At 44.6% G+C, this 19,466-nt stretch overlaps 2 protein-coding genes across 13 annotated transcripts in view; both read right to left on the minus strand.

The window, feature by feature from the left end:
• The window catches only part of CFH (complement factor H), a 132,458-nt gene that overhangs the window by 58,809 nt on the left and 54,183 nt on the right, over positions 1-19,466 (minus strand). For 10 of the 12 annotated variants that reach the window (XM_084868665.1, XM_084868655.1, XM_084868664.1 and 7 more), the window contains exon 9: positions 14,070-14,246. The exons of 1 other annotated variant lie outside the window; for it this stretch is intronic. In XM_084868665.1, coding sequence (XP_084724791.1) covers positions 14,070-14,246 — 177 coding nt within the window. Of the gene's footprint in view, positions 1-14,069; positions 14,247-14,656; positions 14,852-19,466 lie in introns of all 12 variants that reach the window. One more of the 12 variants, XM_084868659.1, reaches the window with a different exon arrangement.
• LOC311614172 (complement factor H-related protein 3-like) lies at positions 1,987-9,407 on the minus strand. Its single transcript, XM_084868757.1, has 7 exons — positions 9,197-9,407; positions 7,567-7,740; positions 6,309-6,503; positions 5,476-5,643; positions 3,916-4,092; positions 3,515-3,697; positions 1,987-2,440 (listed from the first exon to the last, which is right to left on the minus strand). Exons 1-7 carry the CDS (start codon positions 9,252-9,254, stop codon positions 2,244-2,246), a joined length of 1,152 nt encoding a protein of 383 aa, XP_084724883.1. The 5' UTR covers positions 9,255-9,407; the 3' UTR covers positions 1,987-2,243.

A 19,466-nucleotide genomic window follows, 5' to 3' on the forward strand; every position in this document is an offset into this window, starting at 1 on the left:
CCCTCTCCCCCTTTTCTCCTTCTTTCCCTTCTCCCTGCTGTCCTCTCTCGCTCTCAAGAGGAATGGAGAGAGGACTGAAAGATCAATCTTCGGGTGAGGATTAAAAAAAAACAAACAAACTTAAAGACACATGATAAAGATGGAATCCTACTTAAGAAATAGCTAAATATTCCCGTCAGTTTCTTTCTTTTTTCTTTAATATATTTTATTGATTTTTTTTTTTTTTTACAGAGAGGAAGGGAGGGGGATAGAAAGCTAGAAATATCGATGAGAGAGAAACATCCATCATCTTACTGGGGATGTGCCCGCAACCAAGGCACATGCCCTTGACCAGAATCGAACATGGGACCTTTCAGTCCACAGACCGATGCTCTATCCATGGAGCCACACCGCTTTTGGCTATTCCCATCAGTTTTAACTCAGCTGGTCCACGAGCCCAGGAGACCCACAGGGTGAGGATGACGGGACCAGGAGCAGCATGGTGGGCCTCCCCGGGTGTGTGAACGCAGATGGGCCGGCGCTGCTGTTTGGGCTTAAATCTGCCTCATCAGCCGTTACCAAGTGAGAGTGAGATCCTAGGTTTAAGTGAAATACCAGGATGCTAGTTGACTGAGGTCACTGGGTGGATATTAAATTTTGAAGAGTTTTGGGATATCTGTAACTTTTCGTGAGTGATTTCACAATCATTTCTTGAAAACATTCCCTGACATGAACTGGTACAACTTTCCTTAGAAAAGTTATAAACTGGATCCAAAAGTGACTTCTTGAGGATGGGGGAGGTTCTTTCTCAACCAGGAAGTTCCGGTGAGAATAGCTCTGCCTGCATGTCCCTGTGACTGTCTCTTGTCCTCGCACTGCTCTCACCGGGCTGCAGTCCTTAGGGGTCAGTGGACACCAGCCAGGGTGTCCGCACAGTGTACGGTCCTGTCTGTAGGGCAGCACTGATTTTTTTGTAAACTCACAACAGACCACACCACCAAGTCCAAGGATTTCAGCACATTCTTCGCATTCAGTATTTTTCACATATTTTGTTTCCTTTTAGAGAGAGACGGAGGCAGAAGAAGAGATAGAAACATCTACAGGGAGAGAGAAACATCTACTTGCTGCCTCCTGCACGCCCCCTACTGGGGAATGAGCCCATAACCACAGAATGAGCCCTCACCTGGAATGAACCTGTGACCTCTTGGTGAAGGGCTCGTCATCCAACCAACAGGGCCACACTGGCCGGCCTAGGCACCTTACACTTGAGGGCACCACATATTCAGAGGCAAGACATGGAGAAAATGGGAAGCGTAAAGTCTAACCCTAACTGAGAACAGGTTTGGTTAATAAATTTATGCTCAAATACTAATTGGAGAATAGTTATCACAGTTTCCATTGGACTTTGATTTGTTTTCATTTGTTTAAAGAATAGGTTTTGAGAAAACAGAAATTCAGTTGCCATGTTGACTTAGGGCCAGGGAAATTGCTCATTGACCAGTTAGTTAAGATGTGTAGCTCTGAAACAACCGATGATTTTAGTCAAATGGAAGAGCAAAGCTTCAACTCTGTCAAGCTGTTCAAACCCTACAGGTGCAAACAATGACAACTGCCCTTCTTGCTCACAACAAGTCTTCTTCAGCCCACGGTTCACCTCTGACTCCAGTAAGAGAATGCAGGGAAGGGGGAGGAGAGAGAACAAGAGATAGTGAGAGAGGGGGAGAGAGAGAGAATATTGAAGTGAGAGAGACACATCAATTGCTTGCGTCCTGCATATCCTCCAACTGGGACAGTGATCAAAACTGCAACCCAGATACATGCCCTTGACCCGGAATCTAACCCTGGGTCTTTTGGTCCACAGGTCAAATTCTCTGACCACTAGACTACGCCAGCAAGGGCAATTTTAATTCATGACTTTTAATTGTACTATTTCCTACAATATATTCTAAGCTCACATGTTTTGTTTGACTGTTAAACATCTGATTGATCATGCAGAAAGCCACACTGTTCCGTCCATTGCTGTTTATTGCTCGATTGAAAAATATTGTAATTTCACGGAAGTGAAGAATGATTGTCTTGGTACAAGAGTAAGTGATGGTATAGTTGCGTTGGGAGAACATTAAGTTGAAAAGGAGGCTAAGATATTGCTTTTTATTTTTTGATATATAGTGGGAAAGAGCAGGAAATGCCAGAAGACTGGCAAGCTTTGAGGCAGGAAGATCAGTAGGTGGGACCGGCCACACATCTGGGGCCACAGGGCTTCTTCATTCACACCTGGGGAACTCCACTGTCCCTTCCACACACATGGCTTGGAATGACTCCTCTGATGTAACCGCCTCGTATCCCGATTTGCACACAAATTCCACACTCTCCCCTGTTTTTACATAATAGGTTTTGTCATCTCTCCCTTTTAACCGTATGTTATTTTCATTCATGATGCTTTCTGATATCACACAGGGATCTGAAAGTAGAGGAAATGAATGAAAACAATTGGTAATTTTGCCTTTTAGTATAAACGAATAAACCTTCAACCCAATGACCAGCTTAGAGGAGGAAATAAGGGAAAGAGCAAATGTACATGAATGTGGGCCAAGAGTATTGCCTGTGCAATGTGGCTGTAAGCAACATTCATACCCTCCTGTGTAATTGAAGCCTAATATGCTAAGTGTCTGGTCGTCTATTTGTCGGTTCAAACAATCAAAACGTAATATTCTAATGATACGCTAAGGCCGCTCAGCCACTCGCTGTGATGTACACTGACCAACAGGGGGCAGAGAGCTTAGCTTGCTGCTGTGGTCTGGCCAATCAGGACTGAGTGGGTTGGTCTGGACACACCCTGGAGCCCTTCCTTAGTCCTTCCCTGGCTGGCCAACTTCCTGCATCCCTCCCTGGCCCGGTTGTGCAGCAGTGGGGTCCCTCGGCCTGGCCTGTGCCCTCTCGCAATATGGGACTCCTCAGGGGATGTTAGAGAGCCGGTTTCAGCCTGATTCTGCGTGCTAGACCCAGGGACCCCGATGTTGCATGAATTTGTGCACTGGGCCTCCAGTATATAATAAAGGGGTATTATGCAAATCGACCTTAATGGCAGAAGGACTGGGAATGACCAGTTGCTTTGATAAACACTGACCACCGGGGGGGGGGGCAGACGCTGGATGCAGGAGCTGCCCCCCAGGGGTCAGTGCAATCCCACAGGGGTGAGCTCAGCTCAGCCACTAGCCTGTCTGATGGCTGCGAGCCAGTGCTGGTGGCTGGAGCCTCTTCTGCCTCCTCAGCAGCTCTAAGGATGTCCAACTGCATTTTCGGCTTGTTCCCCGTGGACAGTGGGCCTAAGCCATCAGTCGCACATCCCCCAAGGGCTCCTGGGCATTCTCCAATCTCATAGCCCTACACACGAGTCTCCACAAGTGAAACATTGAGCAGGAGAGCTGTGGGTGAGCACAGTTCTAGACTCTGACTCCATGACGAGTAGACCGCTCACGAGCTCATAAACATCACCCTCCTGGTCTCAGGATCCACAAGATTCTTGAGAACTTACCTATGCATCTCGGCGGTTTGGACCACTTCCCATAACTACAGGTTACATAGGTAGGACCTTGGAGTTGATGGTAGTCATGGCATTGGTATTCCACTCTTGACCTTGAAAGATACACTTTCAATGGCTCGGAGGTGATGTCTCCATTGCTAATCTCTGGAGGAGGCCCACACTTGTCTGCAGATTCTGAAAAAGAGCATTTTAACTGTCAGAGAGAAAACTGTAATTTTGTTGGAAACTATTCATGCAAAGCTGAACAGAAACTATTGTCCCTCTTTTGCATTTTAAACCTTGAAACCACCGTGTTTTTCAAAATGACTTAGATCGCCACACTCAAGCAAGGATGATATGCATGTAGACTTTTCAATTCTTGGGAAAGGAAATGCTGGAATCAAAACACTCACTGAAGCAGGTTGGCAAGTGGGACCAGCCGTCCTCACCACACTCCATGGAGCCGTTGGTGCTTCCATCTCTGTTTTCGTAGCCATCCAGGCATTGGTAGTCCATCGTGTCGTTGGGTTTAAATGGTTTCCCGGTGAATATGGCTATGGCATTTTCGAATATTGGCATGTCACAATGCCCTGAAGCAAAGTAAAGGTCACCGTTGTATTTCTAATGCCATATCATGTAGAATCCAAGTACGAAAATCTCATGCTGGCAATCCTAAACTTTACCATCGGTGTGTGGGTAAGTGAAGTGTCAGGTGACAATTATCCGAGTTAGTGTTATTGTTAGCTGCATGGATTGTATAACGTGAAGAATAGATTTCCTTACCCATACTCCTTCCAGTCATTCTAAACCTCTAACTACAGGTTAGGAACCTTGGTCAAAACTTATTTTTCACTGTGAGTATAGCACTGGATGTTACTATGTTATACTACTATCAAGATACGATGTTATCATTTGAAGGGCAACACAATTTGTGAATATAAGGTGTACTGTATGTATCTATGGAACAGACATACTGCCACTAAGAGTTACAGAAAATCTGTGGTCCTTAAATATATAATCCATGTATTTATAGAAAACACCCTTGTTTTCCTAATGATTCCCAGAATTGAAAGTTTCTCCACAAGAATTTAAAAAATGAATTGCAAAGGGCACAGCTTTTTCACTAAAGGGAGTCCATGTTTCTATTTCAGAATAAGAACAGATATCTCTTTGTGTGCTTTTTTAGCCAATTTGCCCATTTTCTGTAGTATGTGGTTTAGTTTTTCTTGAAAACAGTCTTATTTTTTTAAATATCTATAAATGTTCTTAGTCTGAGTGATTTAATTTAAATCCGTGTACCGTGTGTAGGGAAAGCTTGACCAAGAGATTCCTTTAGGGGCTCAGTAGGTTCCTGAAATCCCAGTTCAAATCAGGGATCACAGCTTTGATGCACACATGTAAGAAGACTCCAATTAAAGATCAGCTCGATTATGTCCTGATGTATAACACAATGTCCATTACAATTATTCTCTCCTTTCCAAACACCCACAAAACGACTTATAGAATCCTGTGTACTTAACATGCAAAAAGCAGATATGACTGCATGTGAGAATCTTCATTGATGACAACCTCATAGCATGAATACATACACTCATAGGTAGAATGTTTGACAGCGATATATATGTGACATTGGGCAAGCAGTGCATTTTTTTTTTAATTTTAACACATTTTCAAAGCTTCTTCAGTGAACACACATTGTGCATGATCTTAATCTCTGTTTCACTTAACATTATTTCACAATACCCCTGACTTATTGCTCACTGTCACTCATGACAATATATTAACGGCCTATTTGTTATCAAGCACTTAAAGCTTTGCAAACACATTGAACAGGAAATGAAGTTGGCCTTTGTTTTAAAGCCAAGGAGGCGTGGCCCATTCACCTTGAGAGTTGACAAATTCAAGTTTCCACAGTGACACGTCTGGTTTCAGAAAAATCCCAAATGGACTGGATATGAGGGTGGCTCACTTACGGATGCAGGTGGGGGGCGAGGACCAGCCATTCTCCGTACATGTCACAGTGTTCTTGTCTGGGAGACTGTAGCCCCGAGGGCAGGCGACATTGAGGGACTGTCCCTGTAAATAACTTTGTTCTGTAGGTGGAGAATGTGGATGCTCCGAGTAATTGAAAATACACTTTCCTGAAAATGACACAACAATCATAAAAAGGAATACATGCAGTCATACTCATGAATTAAAAAATCATCTTTGCTATCTTTAGACTAGAATGCATAAGCAGCTCAACAGGCAGCTCACGTAGAAGGGAAGTTGCTAGTGAATGTGTTTGAGAAAGAAAAACCAAGATTAAAGATGACTTATCTGTGGTTTTCACAACTGCACTACGAATAAACGATAATCAACATCGTTATAGTCTTTTTTCATCTCCCATATTTTTCTTTCTTTTTTTTGTGTAAAATATATATATTTTATTGATTTTGTACAGAGAGGAAGGGAGAGAGATAGAGAGTTAGAAACATTGATGAGAGAGAGTCATCGATCAGCTGTCTCTTGCATACCCCCTACTGGGGATGTGCCCGCAACGAAGGTACATGCCCTTGACCAGAATCGAACCCGGGACCTTTCAGTCCCCAAGCCAACACTCTATCCACTGAGCCAAACCGATCTCGGCCATCTCCCATGTTTTTAATGAGGGACCTATGGTAAAAGAAAATATCTATCTTGGTCTTTCTGCTCATAGAACTCTTCCCTTGCCCGTATTTTTGTCACACAGGCTTAGCGGTGCTCATGTTTTGCTCTCTGAACTCTGAACTATTGCCTCATGCACAGGACAGAGGGATTCACTCACTGCGACAGGGAACTTCTGGTATCCATCCATCATTTGTGCAAGTAATGTAATACCAAAACTTTTCATTAGGTGTCACATAGTTTTCATCACAGGAATAGTGAAACCATTGTCCTATTGGTGCTGGGAAGTATGACTTATATGATTCTTCTGAGTATAGAGCTCCATGCTTTATTTGTGGATATTCACAGGGATTTACTAGCAATGAAAACAAACAAAAAAACAGTATAAGTGATCTTTTACCTTAATATAAATGCAATGAGAGATACCGTGTGTCACTGGTGAATTATATTCTCAGATGCCCATACTCATTGCATTAGGCTTTCTAGGACAAGAAGAGTTATCATCTTCAGATGATGTGCAGAGCAATTGTTTCTGATCATTTCACAATATAGACAAATATTGAATCATTACCTACACAATGATTCCTTAAACGACATTTTATCTACATAAATCATCACTCTCCTTGTCATCGGTATGCACATTGGGTTGGTGTCACGGTGGTCACAGCCTCCTCTTTAAGGTACCTGCCTGCCCACATTCGTTTGGCCTTGGCCTTGAGTGAACACGGAGCCACGGACATGCTATGTGTACCATTTCATGTGTCACCATGGAAGATCCAGCTGAAGTGTGGGCCCCTTCGACAAAGAACTGACATACAAGGAAGAGCAATGAGATTGCAGAGACAGAAAACACTGGGGAAGGGGCAATCCCCCAGGAGTAAAATGCCCTGTGGACCGAGGGGCGTGTGTGACAGGGGATGGCTTTAGAAGGTGCACAATGTCTCCCACACTCACCCCCTCAGACAAGGGAGCCCTGTGCCCCTCCCTTGAGTGAGGCTGGAAATCAAAGAATGCCTTGTTGCCCTCTGCTGTACCTTCTCAGTGAGGCAAGGATTTGGACTTATTTGGTCACCTTTATTTTTTAATTTTTAATTTTTTTTATTGATTTCAGAGAGGAAGGGGGGGTGGAGAGAGACAGAGAGGTGAGAGAGAGAGAGAGAGAGAGAGAGAGAGAGAGAGAGAGAGATCAATGAACAGAGAGAATCATTGATCTGCTGCCTCCTGCAAGGTCTGAGCCTGGGGATTGAGCCTCCAAACTGGGCACGTACCTTGACTAAGAATTGAACCGTGATTGAACTAGTTCACAGGTCAATATTCAACCACTGAGCCACACCGGCCTTGCAGATCCCCTGTATTTTTAAGTTTAAGAGAAGTAATTGCAGAATTAAGAAGCGGGTAAAGATATGAAAGGAACTTACAGCTGCATCTTGGACGGGGCTCCCAGCCTTTGTCAGTACATTTTGCCGTATTTCCCCAGGAGGAAGGAAAAAAGCCGCTTTTGCAGTAGTATGTGATTGTGTCTCTCAGTTTGTAATTGGTCCGTTTGGGAACGTACTGACCGTTTTCAATTCTTGGAGGGTCACATTTTATTTCTGAAAAGTGAAAGGACAAGTGTGTTATGCAGAAATCACATGAAAATCATCAAGGCCATGAGAATAAAGTGAACAATGTTTTTGTTCTTTCCAAAGAGCAAAAGGGCATTCAAATGAGCACTGTCTATATATATACATATATATAAAATTAGCAATGCTTATATTAAAATTAGTAGCAAATATATCTGACTTTTAGACACCCATTTTAAGTAAATTAAGTCTCCAGAGTTTGATGTTAATGGACACTAACCTTACACGAATCTGGAAAATGTTCAATTTTTTGCAAGGCTGTATGGCTTGGGGTTAATTATTGACCCATGAACCAAGAAATCATGGTTCAATTCCTGGTCAGGGTACATGCCTGAGTTGGGGGCTTGATTCCCAGTACAAGGTGTGAAGGAGGGAGTTGATCAAAGATTCTTTATCATCATTAATGTTTCTACTCTCCCTCTCCTTCCACTCTGAAGTCAATAAACTATATTTTAAAAATAAAAATACTTTTATTTTCTCTCACATTTTAATCTGCTATATCAATCATATTTTCATGCTCCTATTGCAGTCTAGTCTACCTATCTTAGTTTTCACTTCATAGTATAGCTAAATTTACCGTCAATGCTTGTAGTCAAAAGCCATGAGATATATATAAAAATACATGTTTCCCTAAGAGACCAACCAAATACTATTGGGAGAATTTTGTTAAATTGATCAAGAATAGAGGAACTTCTGGTGGTTGCTTTCGAGCCATGGGCATACATCCCTTGACAAATTGTAATTCCCTGCTCTCATAATCTCCATTAAAGCCAACGGTGCTGGTAAACCATTGCCAGGGCTGGTGCCTCTAGCCAAAACAGTAACAGCTGAGATTGAACAAACATGTGAGGCCACATTTTTCCTACTGTTAGAAGCCACCATGAAGATTTGGAAGACGAATAATAGTTCCATATTGGCACTCCATGCTGTGAATCAGTAGACACATCCAGTTTGCACCGGGATGGATGAATTGGGCCAAAGGTGGTTTGTATTTAGCTGGTCTTGGTACTTTTCATCATTCCTGCAAATGACTTATTGTGGGAGATTGTCCCTTAATGAATGCAGAGACCGAAGTTTTGGTCAATGACCCTCAAATAGGCCTAGCCGGTCAAGGGCGCATGTCTCGGTGACAGTTTCCATCCCGGACCCTGGTTGGTGCTTGTGGGAGAGGCACCTAGTCTCTCTCACATCGATGTCTCTCTCTGCCTCTCCCTCTACCTCTCTCTCTCTCTCTCTCTCTCTCTCTCTCTCTCTCTCTCCCCCTCGCTCTCCCTCTCTCCTTTTTCTCCCTCTCTTTTCCTTCTCCCTGCTGTCCTCTCACTCTCAAGATTAATGGAGAGAGGATTGAAAAAAAAGTTAAAGACAAATGATAAAGTTCACATCTTACTTAAGAAGGAGCTAAATATTCCCGTCAATTTCAACTCACCTTGTCCACGAGCCCAGGAGACCCACAGGGTGAGGATGACGTGGACCAGGAGCAGCATGGTGGGCCTCCCCGGGTGTGTGAGCGCAGATGGTCCGGCGCTGCTATTTGGGGTTAAATCTGCCTTAAGAGCCGTTACCACGAGTGGCTCTTAAGTTCAGTGACAGTACCAGAAAGCTGGATGACTGGCGTCACTCAATAGATATCAAAGTTCAAAGACTTTTGCAATATCTGTACATTTGCATAAATGATTTCACAATCACCTCTTGAGTTACTTCCCTGACAGGTACTCACAGCTTTCCTTAGGGACAGAATGGACTGGTTCCAAAACTCTAATCTTGAACCACTTCTTGAGGATGGGAGAGGTTCTTTCTCAACCAGGAGGTTCCGGTGGGAATAGCTCTGCCTGCATGTCCCTGTGACTGTCTCTTCTCCTCTCTTTACTCTCACCCGGCTGCAGTCCTTAGGGGTCAATGGACACCATCCAGGGTGTCCGCACAGTGTAGGCTCCTGTCTGTAGGGCAGCACTGATTCTTTTGTAAACTCACAACAGACCACACCACCAAGTCCAAGGATTTCAGCACATTCTTCACATTTAACCTTCCTCCCCAATATGTTTGCTTGTATTTAAATGAGAGGGAGGCACAGGAAGAGAGAAAAATATCAAAGGTTAGAAATATCTGCCTGCTGCCTCCTGCATGCCTCCTACTGGGGAATGAGCCCATAACCACAGAATGAGCCCTCACCTGGAATGAACCTGTGACCTCTTGGTGAAGGGCTCGTCATCCAACCAATGGAGCCACACTGGCCGGCCTAGGCACCTTTCACTTGAGGGCACCACATATTCAAAGGGAAGAAATGGAGAAAACGGGAAGCGTAAAGTCTAACCCAAACTGAGAACTGGCTTGGCCAATAAACTTCTGCTCAGATACTAATTGGAGACTAGTTATCACAGAGTTTCCATTGGACTTGGATTTGGTTTCATGTGCTTAAAGAATGGGTTCTTGTGTGGGTTCAAGAAATTCACAATTTCTTGGCCAGGGAAATTGCTCATTGACTAGTTAGTTAAGATGTGTAGCTCTAAAACTACTGATTCTTTTAGTCAAATGGAAGAGCAAAGCTTCAACTCTGTCAAGCTGTTCAAACCCTACAGGTGCGAACAATGACAACTGCCCTTCTTGCTCACAACAAGTCTTCTTCAGCCCACGGTTCACCTCTGACTCCAGTAAGGGAACGCAGGGAAGGGGGAGGAGAGAGACCAAGAGAGAGAGGGAGAGGGAGAGAGAGAGAGAATATTGATGTGTAGAAAGACACATCAATTGCTTGCGTCCTGCACATCCTCCAACGGGGACAGTGATCAAAATTCCAACCCAAGTACATGTCCTTGACCAGGAATCTAACCCTGGGTCTTTTGGTCCTCAGGTCAAATTCTCTGACCACTGGACTACACCAGCAAGGGCTATTTTATCTCATGACTTTTTATTGTACTATTTCCTACAATATATTCTAAGCTCACATGTTTTGTTTGACTGTTAAACATCCGATTGATCATGCAGAAAGCCACACTGTTCCGTCCATTGCTGTTTATTGTTGTATTGCCAAATATTCTAATCTCAAGGAAGTCAAGAATCATTGTCTTGGTACAAGTGTAAGTGATGGTATAGTTGCGTTGAAAAGGAGGCTAAGACATTGCTTTTTATCCTTTGATATATAGTGGGAAAGAGCAGGAAATGCCAGAAGACTGGCAAGATTTGAGGCAGGAAGAGCAGTAGGTGGGACTGGCCACACATCTGGGGCCACAGGGCTTCTTCATTCACACCCGGGGAACTCCACTGTCCCTTTCATACACATGGCTTGGAATGACCCAGCGAATGTCACTGCCTTGTGCCCCGATTTGCATACAAATTCCACGCTATCCCCTGTTTTTACATAATAGGTTTTGTCATCTCTCCCTTTGAACCGTATGTTATTTTCATTCATGATATTTTCTGATATCACACAGGGATATCACACTGCGTGGCTTGGGGATGAATAAGAAAAAACCAGCAAACAGTTGTAGGGAACGTTCATAAACTTGGAGGCCATGAAGCAGAGAGCTCTCTCCCCTCAGCGACTCTGCTTCCGGCCAGATGCATCTCCCAGTCTCCACTCACTGCACATCCCTGCAGGGTTCCTACAGGAAGTGATGTCTCAGATGATCTCCCCTGCAGCATCGGACACATAAACCACACACGTGACATTCCTCTACAGCTGTGTTCAACGCGCCCACATTTCACTTCAAAGCCGAACTGGTAGGGGTAGGAACAAAGTCTCTGAAAGGGAAGTCTGGTCACCTGACAACGGGTACAAAGGACAGGACCTCAGCTCAAATGCATGAGCTCACAGCGGAATACACACAGGCCCCTCGGCAGCCTGCAAATCTCAGGATGTTTTATGGTGGGTAAACCTTGAACGGAATGATGGACCTATGTCTACCCTACTAGTAATTCATTGTAAAAGACAAAGGGAAATTACATGGACTTTCTCCCAAATATCTTATTTAGCTTTTTCAAATAGAGCTACGTCAGCTTCTACCACCTCACAAAAAGGAAATCAGTTAGAGTAAACGTTTGTTCAATAAAATAATGGACACCACAGTCATGGAGGACTTACTAATGCATCTGGGTTGGGCGGACCATCCCTTCTGGAGGCATGTAATATGCCCAGATGTGTGACGATCTTCTGTTACATAATCTTTATTGCACTGATATTTTGCTTCTTGATTTCCAAAATATACAGACTGAGAGTCAGAAATAAATCCATTCTCAATTTTTACCTTTGACGTTAAACATTTTGCTAAAAGGAAGAGAGAGCATAAGGAAACGGTGAGCATATGGTGGGCAAACAGTTTCCTAAGGACTCACACAGCATTACAACCTAAGAAATAAGGGCATTTGTCAGTGAAAACCTGGAAAATTCCTACTCATCCAAAGCATTGTGACAGAGAAAGTAGGTTATGAGTTTCCAAAACTGTGAAATCTAGACATTGAATACACTTGGGGGGACTAAGCCGTATCGGAAACACTCAGGATGCCTTGTGGGAAGTTATTAAAAATCTGTTTGTCTTGTGATTCTGGAAGCTTCCAGCATGCCAGAGCTCTCCTAACGCCAGCCCTTTCCTGTGACCCATTGGGTTTCAATCTTGCTAAGAGGTGGCGCCTGAGTGCTCTCACCATGGGAAGCAATGGCACCTCAGTGAGGTGATGGGTGTGCTACGCAGCTCCATCTAGTGGGCATGTCACTGCGTGTGCTTCTGTCACAATAGCAAGCTGTCCACGTTAAACACATGCGCACCCATTTTCATTAACATCCCATTCCTGCTGATAAAGGAAAAAGCAACTGAAGACAGAAGCACCTGAGCAGGAATCAACTGGAGCCCAAACACTAGAGGAAATGTACCGAGTGAAAAGGAGGCTCATTGAAAATATGCACTAAAATGGACAAAGAAAGAACAGCGAAGAGGGTGCCAGCCCCACAGACAAGGAGGAAGCGGAGCCAAATCCATGAAAACGACCCTGTGAGCACATGGACATGGCCAGTGCCTAACGAAGGTTCCCGAGACACAAGCTCACCCCACGGCTTCTCCATTCTCACTGGGGCTTGGTTGGGAGGCGGGGATTTTCCAGATCACAGCCCAGGACATGCCAGTCCTACTGGATAGGAGGAACCAGCACCAGTTCCCAAAGAGGCCGACACCACTGAATGCTGAAGACCATAAGCAGAGAGGAAAGACCCCTGGAGGAGGGAGAGAGCTCTGCGATCCCTAGATCCTTTTGTGAAGGCATTCCACTAGATGCAGGGTAGAACCCCAGAGAATGGGCAGAGCACAACTACCAGAGGCAAGGCCTTCCAGAAAACAACAGATTCTGAGAATCCAGGGTGCACACAGCACTGGAAACATGACTATTCACCAGTCACGTGGAAACAGGTCTTTAAACTCAAATCACTGAGGAGGGAGGCCAAAGAGGCCTTCTCCATCCAGACCCTGAGTCCGCTCCTCTGTGTAATGGCGCCCACACCAGCCCCATTTATTGGAAAACCAGCCTCGCGTGGAAAATGGCCAAGTTACCAAAGAATGACAAAGCCCAGTGGAAACCTGTCCTACAATATTCATAGAAGAAGAAGGAGAAGGAGAAGGAGAAAGAGGAGGAGAAGGAGGAAAAAAAGGAAGAGGAGGAGGAGGATAGAGAGAAGCACGAAGAGGAGAAACTGAAGGAGGAGGAGGAGAATAATATTCAAAATATTCTCTGGAACAGAAACCAGCAGGATATGGTCTTTTTTTTTACATCCTTTCTGTCTTAAAGCATGTGCCACATATTGATATATGCAAAATAGCAGCCATTACTTCAAGAGTAAATATGAATCATTAGTAATAGAATAATAAAGAGTGTGGATAAGTTCAGGTAAGGTGACCAGAACATCCCTTGCCTGTCATTCAGAAAATGCATGGCCCAACACCCTAGCAGACATATTGTGTTCCCATTTCATTTCTATGAATTTTATTTAATCTGGACACTGAAACATGGCCAACAGGGTTCAATATTAAGATTGAACTTGTGAAAGAATCTAATGTGGTTTTCACTTAATGGTCTCTGGTAGGAGAGCAAGTAATACAGAAATGTCTAAACACTTAATTAGACTGAACTTTCGAAATGTTTTCCAATAAAGAATAAAACAGAAAAAAAGAGATTGGTATTTCCACCCAACACCCTTGAGAAAATAAAACCAAGTAGGGCCATTGCCAAAACAAGGGGCTGATAGAAAACTTTTGCCTCAGCTATTACAGGTGAGTGTTAGACAATCACGAACAGACTGGCTGTTAGACCAGTTTCCTTACCGACACGGGTACATCTGGGAGGAGGGAGCCAGCCATTCTCCGTACAGGTCAGTGAGGTCTGCTTGTCTGGAAGCGTGTAGCCACGATAGCAATTAACTTTTACAGATTGGCCCTGCAAATATTTTTGTGGAGATTGTGGACGATGTCCATTTTCCAAATAATTGAAAATGCATTTTCCTGAGAATTATAAAATGATGATAAAAACTCATAAGTGAGGTGAAAAAAATTGAAAACTATCTTTATAATATCTAAATTAGAAATCAGAATCATCCAAAAGTAGCACATAACTTAAGAAACACGACAGTTGCTACCAAGTGTTTTTAAAATCCATATTAAGTGGTATTTATCTGTAGTTTCCACAATTGAAGTATGTATAAATGCTATAGGTAGGCTTGTAGAATCTATTTCTGTTTCTCATGCTACTAATGAAGAAGTTTTATTCTTGATGAAAGAGAAATACAGTATCGGTCTTTCTGCTCAGAGACTCATCCTCCCACCCACTCTCCCCGCCAGGCTTAGCGGTGCTCATGGTTGCTCTCTCCGCTCTGAACTATTGCCACGTGCACAGGACAGAGGGGTTCACTCACTGCGGCAGGGCAGTTTCGGGCTCCATCCATCTGTTTTACAAGTAATGTAATCCTGGGATCTTCCTGTAGCAGTCACATAGTTTTCATCACAGTAATAGTAATACCATGCTCCTACGGATACTGGGAAGGATTGTCTATGTCTATCTTCCCCATAGAGGTGTCCATGTTTTATTTCTGGGAAGTCACAGGGCTTAACTAGCAAGTAAAATAAACAAAACACAGCATAAGTCACGTTTTATCTTAATAAGAACGTTATAAAAGATACTTTTTTTCATTGATGAATTATATTCTCACAGGCACATAATTAAATTGCACTCATTGCATTAGGCTTTCTAGGACAAGAAAGGTTATAATCTTCAGGTGATGTTCCTGATCATTTCACAACATATGCAAATACCGAATCATTACAGTGTGCACCTGGAAGTAAAACAACACCGAGGTCAATGTTATCTACATAGACGGTCACTCTCCCTGTCATTGGTATGCACACTGGGGTTGGTGTCACGGTGGTCACAGCCTCCTCTGTAAGGCACCTGACTGCCCACATTCGTTTGGCCTTGGCCTTGAGTGAACACGGAGCCATGGACATGCTATGTGTACCATTTCACCTGTCACCATGGAAGATCCAGCTGAAGTGTGGGCCCCTTCGACAAAGAACTGACATACAAGGAAGAGCAATGAGATTGCAGAGACAGAAAACACTGGGGAAGGGGCAACCCCCCAGGAGTAAAATGCCCTGTGGACCGAGGGGCGTGTGTGACAGGGGATGGCTTTAGAAGGTGCACAATGTCTCCCACACTCACCCCCTCAGACAAGGGAGCCCCGTGCCCCTCCCTTGAGTGAGGCTTGACTTAGGGGCAGACGCTCTACTGAAGAGTTCACGTGGCTGAGGGCACCGTATGTGACCAGGTCAGCGATGCTCTGGAGGCGCCTCTAGGGCCCTCAGGTCACTCGCTCTGATGGGGAATTGAACGGTGACCTCTGGTTCATGGGTCAATACTCAAACACTGAGCCACGCAGGCCAGGCAGATAACCCTTATTTTTAAGTTCAAGAGAAGGAATTGCAGAATTAAGAAGCAGGTCAAGAGATGGAGGGAACTTATAGCTGCATCTTGGAGAAGGATCCCAGCCCATGTCAGTACATTTTGCCGTATTTCCCTGGGGGGGGGGAGGGTCAAAGCCACGTTTACAGGAGTATGTGATTGTGTCTCCCACTCCGTATTTGCTCTTGTCAGCAAGGAAGTGACTGTTTGCAATTCTTGGAGGGTCACAGGCAGATTCTGAAAAGTAAAGGGACATGTGAAGTACATATGAAATCTCCTGAAAGTCATCCAGGACAGGAGAATCGGTGAATGTCTTTTTTTTCCTCTTTCCAAAGTGCAAAGGGGCATTCAAATGAGCACCCTGTCCTTACACGTATATTAGCCACAGTTATATTGTAACTAAAAGAAAACATCTGGGCCACTTAGACACAGGGTTCAGTAAAATATGTCTGCCGTATGCAGTGGGTGATGTTAATCGACAGGAACCTCAAATGAGCCTTAACTATGTTTATTTCTGCCTGGCTGGTGTGGCTCAGGCATTGAGCGTGATCTTTGAACCAGGAGGTCAGGGTTTGATTGTCGCTGAGGGCACCTACCCAGGTTGGGAGCTTGATACCCATTGTGGGGGCAGGGCGGAGGAGGGAGCCTATTCATGATTCTCAATCACCACTGATGCTTCTAACTCTCTCACCCTCTCCCTTTCTCTCTGAAATCAATAAATATATACTTAGTGCATGTTTTCTCTCACTTTAATCCGCTGTATCGATCAGATTTTCATGCTCCCATTGCAGTCCAGTCTACATATCTCAGCTTTCACTACACAGTATAGCCACACGTAACACCAATGTTTGAAGTCAAAAGCCATGAGACACATATAAAAATACATGCTTCCCTAAGAGACCAACCAAATACTATGGGGAAATCTTTGTTAAATTAGTTAAGAATAGAAGAACTTCTGGTGGTTGCTTTCGAGCAGTGGGCATACATCCCTTGACAAATGGATTTATCTCTCATAATCTCCATTAAAGCCAACAGTGCTGGTAAACCATTGCCAGGGCTGGTGCCTCTAGCCAAAACAGTAACAGCTGAGATTGAACAAACATGTGAGGCCACATTTTTCCTACTGTTAGAAACAATCACGAAGATTTGGAAGACGAATAATAGTTCCATTTTGGCACTCATGCTGTGACTCAGTAGAAACATCCATTTGCACAGGGATGGATGAATTGGGCCAAAGGTGGTTTTTATTTATCAGGTTGTGGTACTTTTCATCATTCTTCCAAATGACTTGTTGTCAGAGATTGTCCCTTAATGAATGCAGAGACCAATGTTTTGGTAAATGACCCTCAAATAGTCCTAGCTGGTGGGTTCAACTCCTGGTCAAGGGCATATATCGGTGGCAGTTTCCATCCTGGGCCCTGGTTGGAGCTTGTGCGAGAGGAAACCAGTCCATGTGTCTCTCACATTGATGTGTGTGTGTGTGTCTCTCTCTCCCACTTCTCCCTCCCTTGCACTCTTTCCCTAAGGTTCATTAGAAAATACACCGTCAGTGAGGATTTTCCAAGAAGTAAAGGCAAACGAAAAAGGTGCAATCCTACTTAAGAAGGAGCTAAATCTTCCCATCAGTTTCAACTCACCTAGTCCACGAGCCCAGGAGACCCACAGGGTGAGGATGACCTGGACCAGGACCAGCATGGTGGGCCTCCCCGGGTGTGTGAGCACAGATGGTCCGGTGCTGCTGTTTCGGATTAAGTCTGCCTCATGAGCCGTAACCAAGTGTGGCTCTGAATTTAAGTGAGAGTACAGGGAAGCTAGCTGACTTATGTTTACTCAGTAGATATCAAAGTTTAAAGACTTTTGCAGTATCTATAAATTTACATGAACGATTTATTTCACAAGCACCTCCTGAGTTACTTCCCTGGCAGGTACTCACAGCTTTCCTTAGGGACAGAATGGACTGGTTCCAAAACTCTAATGTTGAACCACTTCTTGAGGATGGGGGAGGTTCTTTCTCAACCAGGAGGTTCCGGTGGCAATAGCTCTGCCTGCATGTCCCTGTGACTTTCTCTTGTCCTCTCTTTGCTCTCACCCGGCTGCTGTCCTTAGGGGTCAGTGGACACCAGCCAGGGTGTCCGCACAGTGTAGGCTTCTGTCTGTAGGGCAGCACTGATTTTTTTGTAAACTCACAACAGACCACACCACCAAGTCCAAGGATTTCAGCACATTTTTCACATTTAACCTCCCCCCCCCAAAAAAAAAATGTTTTCTGGTATTTAAATGAGAGGGAGGCACAGGGAGAGAGAAAAATATCAAAGGTGAGAAACACCTACCTGCTGCCTCCTGCATGCCCCCTACTGGGGAATGAGCCCATAACACAGAATGAGCCCTCACCTGGAATGAACCTGTGACCTCTTGGTGAAGGGCTCATCATCCAACCAACAGGGCCACGCTGGCCGCTTTTTCATTTGAGGGCACCACATATTCAGGGGCAAGACATGGAGAAAATGGGAAGCGTAAAGTCTAACCCTAACTGAGAACTGGTTTGGCCAATAAACTTCTGCTCAGATACTAATTGGAGACTAGTTATCACAGAGTTTCCATTGGACTTTGATTTGTTTTCATGTGTTTAAAGAAGGGGTTCTGAGAAAACAGAAATTCAGTTCCATGTTGACTTAGGGCCAGGGAAATTGCTCATTGACCAGTTAGTTAAGGTGTGTAGCTCTGAAACAACTGATTATTTTAGTCAAATGGAAGAGCAAAGCTTCAACTCTGTCAAGCTGTTCAAACCCTACAGGTGCGAACAATGACAACTGCCCTTCTTGCTCACAAGTCTTCAGCCCACGGTTCACCTCTGACCCCAGTAAGAGAATGTAGTGAAGTGGGGATGAAAGGAGAGGAGAAGAGAGGAGAGAAGAGGAGAGGGGAGAAGAGGAGAGGGGAGAAGAGGAGAGGAAAGAGGGAGAGAGAGAGAGAGAGAGAGAGAGAGAGAGAGAGAGAGAGAGAGAGAGATATCAATTGCTTGCATCCTCTAATTGGAACAATGATCCAACCTGTAGCTCAGGTGCATGCGCTTGACCAGGTCTAACCCCAGACCCTCTGGCTCTCAGGCTAACACTAACCACACCAGACAGGGTATTTTTAAGGTGATATTACCCATGAATCTGAAAGTAGAAGAAACAGATAAAGACAATCAATAATCTTCCCTTTTATCAACAAACTAGAGGCTCAGTGGGTGACATTCGTGCACTGGTAGGGTCCCTAGTGGCTGCCAACTGCCAGACCGGGCCTCCCTCCCTTCCCCTGGCCAGCCCCGCACTCTGGTTGAACTCCCGCAAGAACTCCGGGTTGAGGGGACAATTTGCATGCTATGGTTTTATGATATGATAAGGCTTCAACTTATTGACTAGCGTAGAGGATGAAATCATCAAAACAGCTAATGTACATCCCCTGAGTGGATGCCCAGACCCCAGAGACAGAGCCAAGGTCCTGGGGTCACACCGCCGGGTCCACTTGCATCGTCCGCCTGATGAGCTCTGTGACCTTGGACAGGTTGCCTGACCTTCCCACCCCTCAGCTTCCTGGTGTGCGAGGAGCAGCAGCTGCTGCTGGGGAGCTGTGAGGGCCACAGCCCGGGGCGGAGAACAGGGCTTGGCCCACGTGGATGATGGGCATTTGCTCTTTCCATAACGTCATTCTCTAAGCTAGCCATTGGGTTGAAGGTTTGTTTGTGTATAAAAGAAGGGATTCCTAATTGCTTGTATTCATTT

Source organism: Pipistrellus hanaki (assembly GCF_964339955.1).
Source record: "Pipistrellus hanaki genome assembly, chromosome: 20".
Classification (NCBI taxonomy): domain Eukaryota; kingdom Metazoa; phylum Chordata; class Mammalia; order Chiroptera; family Vespertilionidae; genus Pipistrellus; species Pipistrellus hanaki.

Bases quoted from the DNA above. Each gene is read 5' to 3' on its own strand.
- LOC311614172 (XM_084868757.1), bottom strand. From the start codon at position 9,254: ATGCTGCTCCTGGTCCACGTCATCCTCACCCTGTGGGTCTCCTGGGCT. The intron at 6,504-7,566 runs GTAAGTTCCTTT...TTTCATTGCTAG, and splicing joins GCCCCGTCCAAGATGCAGCT to TAAATCCCTGTGAATATCCA. The intron at 4,093-5,475 runs GTAAGTGAGCCA...ACTTTGCTTCAG, and splicing joins CTCGCCCCCCACCTGCATCC to GGCATTGTGACATGCCAATA.